This window comes from Mchenga conophoros, linkage group LG15, assembly GCF_057382185.1.
Source record: "Mchenga conophoros isolate Kocher_MC1m ecotype Shallow Benthic linkage group LG15, M_conophoros_male_GT1.1, whole genome shotgun sequence".
NCBI classification, from domain to species: Eukaryota; Metazoa; Chordata; class Actinopteri; order Cichliformes; family Cichlidae; genus Mchenga; species Mchenga conophoros.
In genome coordinates, this window is record NC_140540.1 from 23,839,649 (window position 1) to 23,851,096 (window position 11,448).

Here is an 11,448-nt window from a genome sequence, read left to right on the forward strand (position 1 = left end):
AGGTGAAGTTTTCAGTGAGAGAAAAATTAAAAAACTGGGACATTTTAAAGGTTCGTACCTGTAAAGAATCTTGTGTGTGTTTTTCTTATTTTATGATAATGTATAAAGTGACTTTTAGTAAGGTAACTCTCGATTTTCAATGAGACTACCTGTTTAAATAAAAGATCTAAAGCTAATAATAAAGATTTTGCAAATTTTTACAGGAAGAGCTCTTTCCTGGCCACAGATTCCATATTCATCCTTCATGCCCACTGATTCTTCGTTAAGTCTTCCTCTGTTGTATCTGAAGCCTCTTTAAAGTCTTCAGTCAATGTTTAATCCATAACTTATGACTTGTAAATACTTTTCGTGATCCTGTGCAGGTGAGGGAAGCCCTTCGTTGTGTCACAGCTTTGATAAACACTTCGACCCCCTCTCGGTCTTCATGTGCAACCGACAAATGAAGGGAAATATTTGATGGCCACAGAAGATAAAACAGCGGCTGTGTGCAGAGAGCATGGTGGTCCAGCTTCTCTTGTTCCTTCACCTCGGCTGTGTGTGCCGGCTATCCTTTCAGATTCACTGGCAGGTAAACACACACTGTCAGCGCACAAACAGTGAACCCTGCAGCTGAAAAGGAAGGAGGAGATCCCGGTCTGCCGGGAACTAAACACTTTCACACAAAGGGAAAGGTTCATATTTCACGGTTATATAAAGACATTAAAGATCAGCCTCTCTAGAACCAGCATGTTTTGTGTTTTATCACTCCTACAGCTTTTTGAGCTTCATAAACTACATTTGAGACATGCATTATTCTTAAAATGAAAGAAAAATGTGTATTTCCACTCTGCGTATAGGTGGGCCAAGATTTTGTGAGAACCTCAAGCTTCATGATTCTGGATTCATAGAGGCCTGATCTGGTCCCTCGGCCTTGAATTGTAAACATGAGGATTATGATATTAACTGGCATCGTTTTGGTATTTAAAACCACTGTATGTAAATCTAAATTCCTGAGGATTCTTAGTTGAAATTATACATACTAAACAAACTACCACATCCTTTATATCATAAAGACAGAAAAATGTCTTTTGGTCAGACCACCTTCACAAGAAAAGCTTCCATCCAGTGCTTATACAATACAGTGACCCCTGGTTTTCCTCTGCATGTACCAGAGATGGCCTCATGCTTTACTGCCCTGCACCCGAGTTCCCTGCTCTCATTTTTTGCCCCTTTGGATTTGTTATATGCATCTGTAATGTAACTCCTATATCTTAATACTTCAACAATGTTAATACTCTGTGCTTAGATGCTGCTAACTTTATGCTAGCTTATCACTCTGTTGAAAGAGATGTTTTAAATGTTTTAAATGAAATTTGAAATGTTTACAAAAAAATAAAAATACAGAACGTAACACAAACTAATTTTATGGCAAAATGTAACCAAACAAAAGTTGAAGATGAGACTGAAAAAGAAAACACACATAGGTGTAAAACAGAAAAAAGGTGTAATAGTGATCATTTTGATGCATGAAATGAGTTACAGAAGGTAAGAAAAATCTTTAAAGCTATCGAATCTGTGGATCTGATTCTGTCCATTTCGTTGCTTGACTGTGCGGCAGATTTGGTGCCATTTTTCTTTAATTCTTTTCACTTTTAATAATTTTTTGAGAGTCAAAATTAAACCTGAATCTGCTGTGAGCCTCCTACAGGGGCCAGCTGAGCATACGTACCAACCCCCCTCGGGGTGTTTATTACCCGGCCCTGGGATGCAGGCGGCTGATTGGACAGCGGCTGCGCAGCAGCGAGCAGCAGGTGTCGCAGACGCTCAGTGCGCACAAACCGTCCGTCGGCCACAGTGCGCGCACAGGTGAGAGGCAGCAGCTCCGGTCATAAACAGACAGGGGGGATTCAGCGGCCCGGTACCGGCTGCCAGCTGAGGACAGGTTCACGTGGTTGTTTTCCAGCCTTGCGTGGAGCTGTTTGGATGAATCTGGAGCTGGAGCGTGCACGATGCTGAGCGCCGTTAAAATGGAGGGACACGAGCATCCGGACTGGAGCAGCAGCTACTACTACGCAGAGCCCGAGGTCCGTGAATTTCACCCGTGGGTGTTATCAGTCAGTGGGGACGTTGGCTTATTGGTTAAATATCGATCAGAGGCAGAGGTTTCCCAGAGGAGGCAGATAAAACCCGATCACGGGCCGGAAAATCTCAGTGATGGAAAAACGATAACTGAGGGTCACTTACAGGATCTGAGCTGGAATCTGAGAGGCTCAGCTGTACCGAGCCTACACAGTTTACCCCAGACGTTTACGCACAGTTTGAATGTTTCATATAAAAGTATAACCAGTTATTAGTATTACTGAGTGTAGGCTAAAGTTTAGTTTAATAAAATTAGAGATTAAAGAGTTTTTAAAGTCGTTTTAGAGCATGTTAAGTTTGTCAAAGGAGCCACTCTTCGGCTGGATTTCAAGTAAAAACAAGGAGCCATGTTTTTCATTTTAAGTAAACTAAGTAAATATTTGCAGTAGAATTTGTTAAACTGGGATCTAGTTTGTTCTTAGAAATCCAGGTAATTAAAGCGAAAATCGGAAGGCTGTTTGACCTTCAGTACTCGGCTGTGTCAAATAATCTAAACTGTAACTAACACTTAAAAACGATGCCTGCTTTAGATTCCATCATAACTGCAAAACAAACACCGAGCAATAGAAAAATGGCTGCAGCTGCCAGCGAGGACACACACGGGCAACAAAATGTACGTTTTTACGCGATTAAACGTCACCTTTATTTTTCTGCAGGATTTACGAAATTTCACACAAGCTTTTCATTCTTGAGGGACAGATTTTAACAAGCGCTTTGACTTCCTGTTAAAACTCTGTGTAACTGATTTTAATTCACAAAGAATTTGGGTTAATAAAACAAAAGCGTTAAAATCAGTTAACAAGAGAATAAAATAAGAAAAATAAATGTGGAATATTTATCTAAAAATGTATTTTTTTAAAAAAAAAAGAAAAAAAAGATTTTATTCTAGTTAGAAAAATAATTTCCTTGGACGTTTTTGCTGAATAAAATGTTTATACATCTAAAGTGAAAAACCTTCTTTTTAAAAATTGTAGTTCTCGTGATAATTTTGTTCTATTCAAATAAAACTGTCCCCTCTAAAAGTTGCATTAGTGATTTATTTAACATCACCAGTAGTCCCCACACCCTGCGCGTGAGCTCGGGTCTATTTTAAAAAAATAAATAAAAATAAAGTATAAAGACGTCACAGACAGGTAAAGTGGAAGATTTGGACTTCACCTTCAACAAGAAAACCACAGAGTGAAAGCAGCCTTTACAAGGATGTGCGTGCTTATAGATTTAAAGACATGGACGGACTCGGATTATAGCAAATACAGCTCAATTAATATCTTTAATAACAGGAGTTATGGATGAATTAGACAGAGGAATACAGGTGTATTAGAAACCCTAAAAACATGGATACTGTTAAACTGGGTGATTGGAAAATCAAACAGAAAGTTAGTCTTAGTCTTTATTATAATAATCAGAATCTCGTGGTGAGCAGTTTTCACTGTTTTAAATAACTTCCGATCAGTTATTTGAAACTAATCAGAAGCTTTGGTGTATTTTTATCTCTGCGCCTGTGACGCTTTATTGGAGTTTTTATGTGTATTTCCAGCCTGTGTGTTTCCAGCCTCCTTTTTTTCACTCATTTCACTATTTTTAGACTTTACGATCAGTGACAGATCGTAGCACGGATCAAGAACGAATTATTCCGCTCTTTTTTGGCCTGTTTTGGTCTTTTCTGACTCTGATCTTTGTGTCAGGCTGAAATAAATCCGCTGGGTTTATTATTGTGTATTTATGCGACATTATCAGGCTGTTAACTTTAAATTAAATTAAATTATTTAGGGATTAAACTCAGTGTGTGTGTGTGTGTGTGTGTGTGTGTGTGTGTGTGTGTGTGTGTGTGTGTGTGTGTGTGTGTGTCCTCGTGCATTAATTAATGTTAATTGGCTTTCTCTGTGTCGCAGTGTTACCCCCCAGCGGCCAACATGAACTCCATGAGCACCTACATGGGCACGCCTGGCATGACGGCCACCGGCCACATGAACGCGCATTACGTGAGCCACCCGGTGGGGGTGAGCGGCTCTTCGGTGGCCTCCGGAATGACGCAGAGCACCGGGGCCGCCGCGCTGCCGCCCAGTATGAGCCCCATGAGCCCGCCGCCGTACGGGAACGTGCCGGTGATGAGCCAGGTGTACGGGCAGGCCTGCGCCATCAGACCACGGGAGTCCAAGGCCTACCGGCGCAGCTACACGCACGCCAAGCCGCCGTACTCGTACATCTCCCTGATCACCATGGCGATCCAGCAGTCCGGCAGCAAGATGCTGACGCTCAACGAGATCTACCAGTGGATCATGGACCTGTTCCCGTTCTACCGTCAGAACCAGCAGCGCTGGCAGAACTCCATCCGCCACTCGCTCTCCTTCAACGACTGCTTCATCAAGGTGCCGCGCGCGCCTGACAAGCCGGGGAAGGGCTCGTTCTGGACGCTGCACCCGGATTCCGGGAACATGTTCGAGAACGGCTGCTACCTGCGGCGGCAGAAGCGCTTTAAGTGCGGGAAGAAGGCGGACAGCGAGCCGGGCTGTGAGGCCGGAGCGCCAGGCAGAGGCTCGGACTCCCCGCCCTCCTCCTCCTCCTCCTCCTCATCGTCACCTCAGTCATCTGACGGAAAGGGCGCCGACCTCAAACCCCACCGAGGAGAACCGCCAGCCTCAAGCCCCGTGCGCGTGCCCTCCCCGCCCACACACACGCAGCACCTGCTCTCGCACCACCCGCACCCGCTGCTGCTGCACGAGGCCGCGCACCTGAAAACGGACCCCTACCACACCCACTACTCCTTCAACCACCCATTCTCCATCAACAACCTCATGTCGGAGCCGCAGCACCACAAGCTGGAGCCGGTGGTGCAGTACGGAGGTTACGGCTGCCCGGTGTCCGGGGCTCTGATGGCGGCCAAACCCGGCCTGGAGCCCGTGCACAGCGACAGCGGGTACTATCACGGCGTGTACGGCAGGCCCATAATGAACTCCTCCTGAGGCCCGCCGGAGTCCCCACTGCAAAAACTCTGATCTGTACATTTGTAAATGTGATAAAGGGCAATTCCCCTGTTTTTCATCCATCTGATAAAAAGCTTCATATGAATTCTTTGTTGTGTCGTTTTTATTCAGCTGAAAGTTCACAAAGGTTAAACCGGACAGGACAGCGGGGCCCACTCAAGCAGCCAAAAAAATTACTTATAAGGTTTGTTTTCCCTTAAATTTGACTTCTTTGTGTGTATACATATATCTAAGCACAACAGAATAACACAATTAACAGAGAGGAAGGAGACCAGAGGTGTGCCAGGACTCTATTCAACAGAATTTTTAAAAACCTCCCACCCATGTAACATCAGATACTTTCAAGCTATTCTGAGGATGACTTTAGGAAAACCTCTCCATATGAATCCATCTTTCTCACTTTGAGGACTCTTTAAGGAACATTTATGTGGAGAATATTAGGAGCTCACAACATCCTGGAAGATCCTTTGTAAATGCTAGTGGAGGCCTGCACACATGCATTTATATTTTCCTGCAATGAGGTTGTATATTTTTCCACAATTCTCCATTTATGACTTACAATTGCATAATTCTTCATCATTAGTCCAAAATATTATTTAAAAATCTCAGTATTTACATAAAATTGAGAATAAATGAATGTTCTACAGGTTCTGGAAGACAAAGCAGGATCTCAGTGTTCCTGCTTTGGCAGACAAAGTCGTTTTGAAAGGTAAAAAAAGATTCTCGAGATTCTTGTTTCACATGAGTGTCTTCCTGAAGATGTTGGCTCTGGCTCATCAAACATTTGTGCTCAGAAGTCTGTAACAGATGATCCCAGCATACCAGTAAATATAACATACACAAATGTACTCCTCAGGGGTGTGTAACATCTTAGGTTTTCTCTAAAATGTGCTGCTGTTTCAGGAGTGGTGATGCCAGCATGGCTACACAGGTGTGAAAATTAAAAGTAAAGATTCACAGTGGAGCTTCTTTTAATTCCAAAAAGTATGAGCGGGAATGATTTGTCCTTTTGTAGCTCCAGAGTTAAAGAAGAGAAAGATTTCAGGTTGTTTTGCTTTTTGGTAAAATACAATTATTATGTATTTACAGATATAAAACTGGAGTGTGACCAAAATGATTTTAATAATTGTTTTCGGTTAGATTATTGGACCTCAAGGTGATTATGTGCACCTTTTTGAGGACTAAAATGATGCACACTTTCCCAAGCAGTAAAATATGCATATTTTTTCTTAATTTTTAAGGTGGAATGTCAGGATGTAGCCCGTGTTTGTCCAAATACAAAACCAAATTAGGTGAAATATCAATTCTACACCGTCAAATCTTCCTCGGGTCTTTGTTCTCCCTTTCTTCTTCTTCTCTGTGTTCTTCGGCTTCTTCCTACAATACAAACACATGCGTCTGAGGTTATGTTTGGTTTCTCTAAGGAAGCTTCAGGTTCAGATGTGAGGCATATAAAGCATTAAGGAGTCAATAATACTAGAAAAAAATCTGCACAAATGCCAGCCCATCTCCAAATAACCTATATAATTAAACACGCTTTACAGACAAGCACAAGCAGAATATTAAACTCAAACAGAAAACTACACATTAGCCTAAAAATGAAACAGAATAAGATAAAATGTTTAATTTAATGCAAAAAAGTACAGTAGATTTAAACACTAATGCATAAATAATTTTTAAAAAGTTAAAGTGATCAAAGTAAGTCTATTAAAGTCTGCTTTTAGAAGTAAATCAATAAATACTTTTGAGGTGTTTATTAAATTAATGCAACTTTTTTATGTCAGTTTTTGTATATCAAGACACTAAATTATAAAGGATACAAATATCTTCTGCCTAACAGGAATACCACAGAGGGGGAGCTGAGCTGCAGTATCCTTAAAGGTGCAAAACGTGTTACTGAGATAAAGACTGTGAGTAAACTCTGAGGCAGCATTAGCACTAAATGGCTTGATTGACACCCGCAGGGTCACAGATAACATAAAAGCAGATAACAACTGGAACAATAGCCCATGAAAAGGTGACAAGCTCTCCTCTTAAAGCACATTAATGTCACACAGAAGTGATGTTGAACTGCAGATAACAGGCTGCACGGGTCACATGGTCACAGTCAAGAAAACAGTTATTCAGCACAAAGACATTCTGGCTCAAATAAGCCGAATGCTTTAAATAAATTGAACGCACATGTTTATACATGAAATTTAAAAAACTACAACAGGTTAAGCACTGATGTGAAAACATATGGCAGAGTAGGAGTGACGACATTCAGTGAGGGTTTTTCATTTTCTGTATTCTGGTGAATTTTTATGCATCACTTTGCACATTTTCAGCTTGTTTGTATGGTGTGCGTAGAGAGGGAGGCTCCTCTACTGTCTTTAAATAATCTTGTTTCCTATTGTTCCTGCTGAGCCAACACACATATTCACGCTTCACTCTGCGGTCCTCTGTCATGTTTGCTTCGCTCCTGATGTGAGAGGCAGAGTGTAAAGAGCCAGTTCAGCTCTGTTTAATATCAGGATGATGTTTTGTCTTTTGTTTGGGTAATAATCTGTTTTAATGTGCACATCACACCCGCTCAAATGGTGAAGTCATTTGTTTTCATGTATAAACTCCTGGAATTTAACCCTGTGATGTCTCAATTATCCTAACCCCAAATTACACATCAGAGTGTTTAAAATTATGTCACAAGGTTTTGGCAATCAAGGAAAAAAAGATCCAACTGACTCTAATAAAAAAACTATACAATAACCCCGAGGTTTAGGATTAGGGTTTGGAGGTGTAATGCAAATTGAGGCAGACTGACAACAAAAAGGTCAGGTGACTTCTTCCTAAAATTAGTAAGCAAACTAACAAGATTAGAAAAATAAGTCATTTTTACTTAAAAAAATGTTCTAATAAACCTTTAGATGTTTTTTGGGAAAAACCCTGTGTAAGGAAAAGACCTTCACATATTGGAGACGTTGTTGTTGTTATTGTTTACTGTTGTTGTGCTTATAAAAACTCAGCTTCTTCTTTTTTTAAATTTTCTAGGTGTTCCCTGCATCTCCACTGAGATCTAAATCTTCTGTTTGACATTTTCTTTTCGTTTTTAATTGTTTATCTTCTACATAGCACAAACAACATAATAAAATCCATTAAAAATGAATATTATTGCGGTATCATTGGTCACATATATTGTACAGACTCACTGGAAACCAGGCTGCAGCTGTTTTGGTAATTAATAAATCACCCGAGTTTATGAAATTTAACCCTAACCCAGGTTCCAGAACTCCAGCCAAAAAATAGAACACAAACAAGAAACCAGTGCTGATTATTTTCTTGATCAACAATTTTAATCAGTTTATTAAATGTTGTAAAAATATGGAAAATATTCCTCAATGTCTCTATGGTCTGATTTTACTGTCCAAACACTCCAAAAGCCACAAAAGGACGAGTTTGCTGACAGTAACAGAGCTTCAGTAATATTTCAGCTGATGCAGAAGGACGCTCCACAGTGTAAATGGATCATCTCCACAAACAAACAACAAAACAAACAAACCCAACCCTGTAGACTGTGTACATTTTCTTCTTTAGTTATCGAGTTCCTTTTAGAAAAAAAAAATCAATTTTCTTCCAGTCAGCACATTAATTATCCTTTTTATTTTTTTTAATGTCAGCATTTTGTCTCTGTGTACTTTATACTCATATCAATTTGAACTTAGCTTGCAAAGAGAAGGAGATCAGTTTTCCCTCATTAATATGAAAATATATGCAGAACGATGCTTCGCCATCTCCAAATAAAGACGCTGTGGTGTGCGGGGTGTGATGTATGCTTTATATCATTTATGAGTTACAAGCATCAGGATGAGTCAGTTCATCAGTTTTAGTGGTCTTTTCAATTGTTTTTATAGATAGTTTGAGCCCATGGCGGTGTCCTCCAAGGTTTATTTTACCAGCCGAATACTTCAGAAATAAGAATGTACACAAGAGGAACTCAGTCTTCTGTCTAATAGATTAACTAGAACTGTTGTAGCTTTCATTTTGGACGAAACCCCCAAAGCACATTTGTACCACTTGTCCTGCTGCACCAAAGCTTCCTTTTGTAGTCACCTATAGTCTTTTCAAATGATAGGCTATCTGTTTCCGAGAGCTGCGTCTCTGGTGGGCATCGAGCCACTGCAGACATCCAGGGAAACATGTGGAGTGAAGCTGTGGCTAATAAATGTAATTAATGAACAGAAATATAACAAACTTTGCTTTTTGTGTAATGAATTTTTTTTATTTTATTAAAAAATTAATCTGGATCCTTTTCTTATTGGCAATGATTAGAAATGGACTGTGGCAAAAAAAAAAAAAAAGAAGTCTGAAAACAGCTCCAAGTATTTTTAAAGAACCGATTGAATCTGTGACTGAAAGCTCTTTAAAAGCTCCGTATGAATGTGGTTCATTTACAGTTTAAAATCCTGCAGCTTCACTCTGTGCACAAAGCCATGAGTAAACAATATCTTCAAAGACTAAAGCGGGCCATTTTGCATGACTTACAGCTTCAAACAAGGTCAAGACTCCATCCGTGTGCACTGAATATTTGACACGGAAATCAGTGTGTTTGTTTAATTGTGCGCCGGTGTGACTGGTGCCTGCCTCTACCTGCTGTAAGAGTTTAGTTGTTGCGAAATCAAACAAAGCTGACCTGAGCAATATAGGTTAGTCTTTAAAAAAAATAGCTTGCCGCACCTCTGGGCCAATCATATCGACTCTGATTGTAAAACACAGGTTGTGTGCTGGAAGAGGGACACACCAGGCTGTCTCTGAAGGTGGAGGTGTCAGAAGAAAAGAGTGAAACGACACCGGCGAGGTTTTCATGAGCTGTCTGCAAAGGTTTAGGAGAAAAGCCGTCTACAGACACTGCAGGTTGCTTATTAACTTCACACGGGATTGGTGCCTGCTGATCCTGCGTGAAGTTTCATTTTTAAGACAAAGCTCTTTACATTTCTGGTGACACAGTTTCAGCTTCAGTATCTGGTCGTAAAACTTTAATATGAATCTTTAAAGCATCATCAGTGAAGCACAAAGGAGAGAAAAACAGTGTTTAGGTGTAACATTTTTAAGGTGTGTGCAAAGCTACGCCATGAAAAATACCCTCCCCAAAACCACCAATAAATTAACATGAAGAACACAAACTCTTTAATTAAGACTATGGATCAGGGAGATGAATTAATCCAGTAAACCTGTAAACATCCAGACTGGGATTCTTTTTATTAATCCATAAATTAATCAATAATCTATAAATAACTGCAGTAATCAATATCCGGGGCGATCTTGGCTCAGGGGGTTGGGAATCGCATCTGTAACCGGAAGGTCGCCGGTTCGATCCCTGGGCTCTCTGTCCTGGTCGTTGTGTCCTTGGGCAAGACACTTTACCCTACTTGCCTACTGTTGGCCAGAGGGGCCGATGGCGCGATATGGCAGCCTCGCTTCTGTCAGTCTGCCCTAGGGCACCTGTGGCTACAACTGTAGCTTGCCTCCACCAGTGTGTGAATGAATAGTGGTATTGAAAAGCGCTATATAAATCCAATCCATTATTATCTGTTTTGTATTCTTGGCTTGAACGATATCAGCTCAGATACACAACTGTGAGCACAAAAGTCCCGCCCACCTGATTTTTAACAGCGCTGTTAGTGAGGGGCAGCCAATCAGATCAAAATTAGTTCAAAAGGGGAGGAGCTAAAAGAGACAGGATCAACTAAGGGGCAGCACCAAGGCCAAGTATAAGATAGGAAGGATTATTTTGAGCTTTACAGGGGCAGCTTTGCATGATTTTAAAGGTGCAAATGAGCAGAATATGTCCACTTTGATGTGCTTGAAACCAAAACCACAATCTTATTCTCAAACTCACCAAATAACAACCCAGAAAACAACTGGATGCTGAATAAACTTTGACAGGAAGTCTTTTCTTGACATCTAATCACAATAATTCCACAATGAAAAGTTGTATCGAAAGCTTAGGGTCAGATTTAATCTGCAGATGTCAAAGGTTGTTTTTTCCCTGATGGCAGAAAAGGTAAAGGAAAAACATGCAGATCCAAATGGAAATTCAGCGTCACTGGAAATTTAAAGGGAAAACGATGGTCACTTCTCATAAACAAAGGCTGCTGCTGAGGTGTGATGAGGTGTTATGGGATGTGATGAGGGGCTTCATCAGACTCGCCGCCTTGCTGAGCATCTCTGTTTGCGTAAGAAAAGCAATCAGCGCGTTATGAATAATAATGACCTCTTTCTGACCAGGAATAATGGGAAGGCTGCATGCCGAGCGCCTCGAGGTCAGAGCTTAGCCAGCGATGCTGTGTTTGGACAAGGAGCGTTTACCACC

General features: G+C 40.9%; 1 protein-coding gene across 1 annotated transcript; it reads left to right on the top strand.

The window, feature by feature from the left end:
• The first annotated feature begins 1,967 nt into the window (after positions 1-1,967).
• Positions 1,968-5,134, top strand: LOC146558401 (hepatocyte nuclear factor 3-beta-like). Its single transcript, XM_085246643.1, has 2 exons — positions 1,968-2,063; positions 4,011-5,134. The coding sequence occupies exons 1-2, from the start codon at positions 1,989-1,991 to the stop codon at positions 5,079-5,081; spliced, it is 1,146 nt and encodes a 381-aa protein (XP_085102769.1). The 5' UTR covers positions 1,968-1,988; the 3' UTR covers positions 5,082-5,134.
• Positions 5,135-11,448: the final 6,314 nt, after the last annotated feature.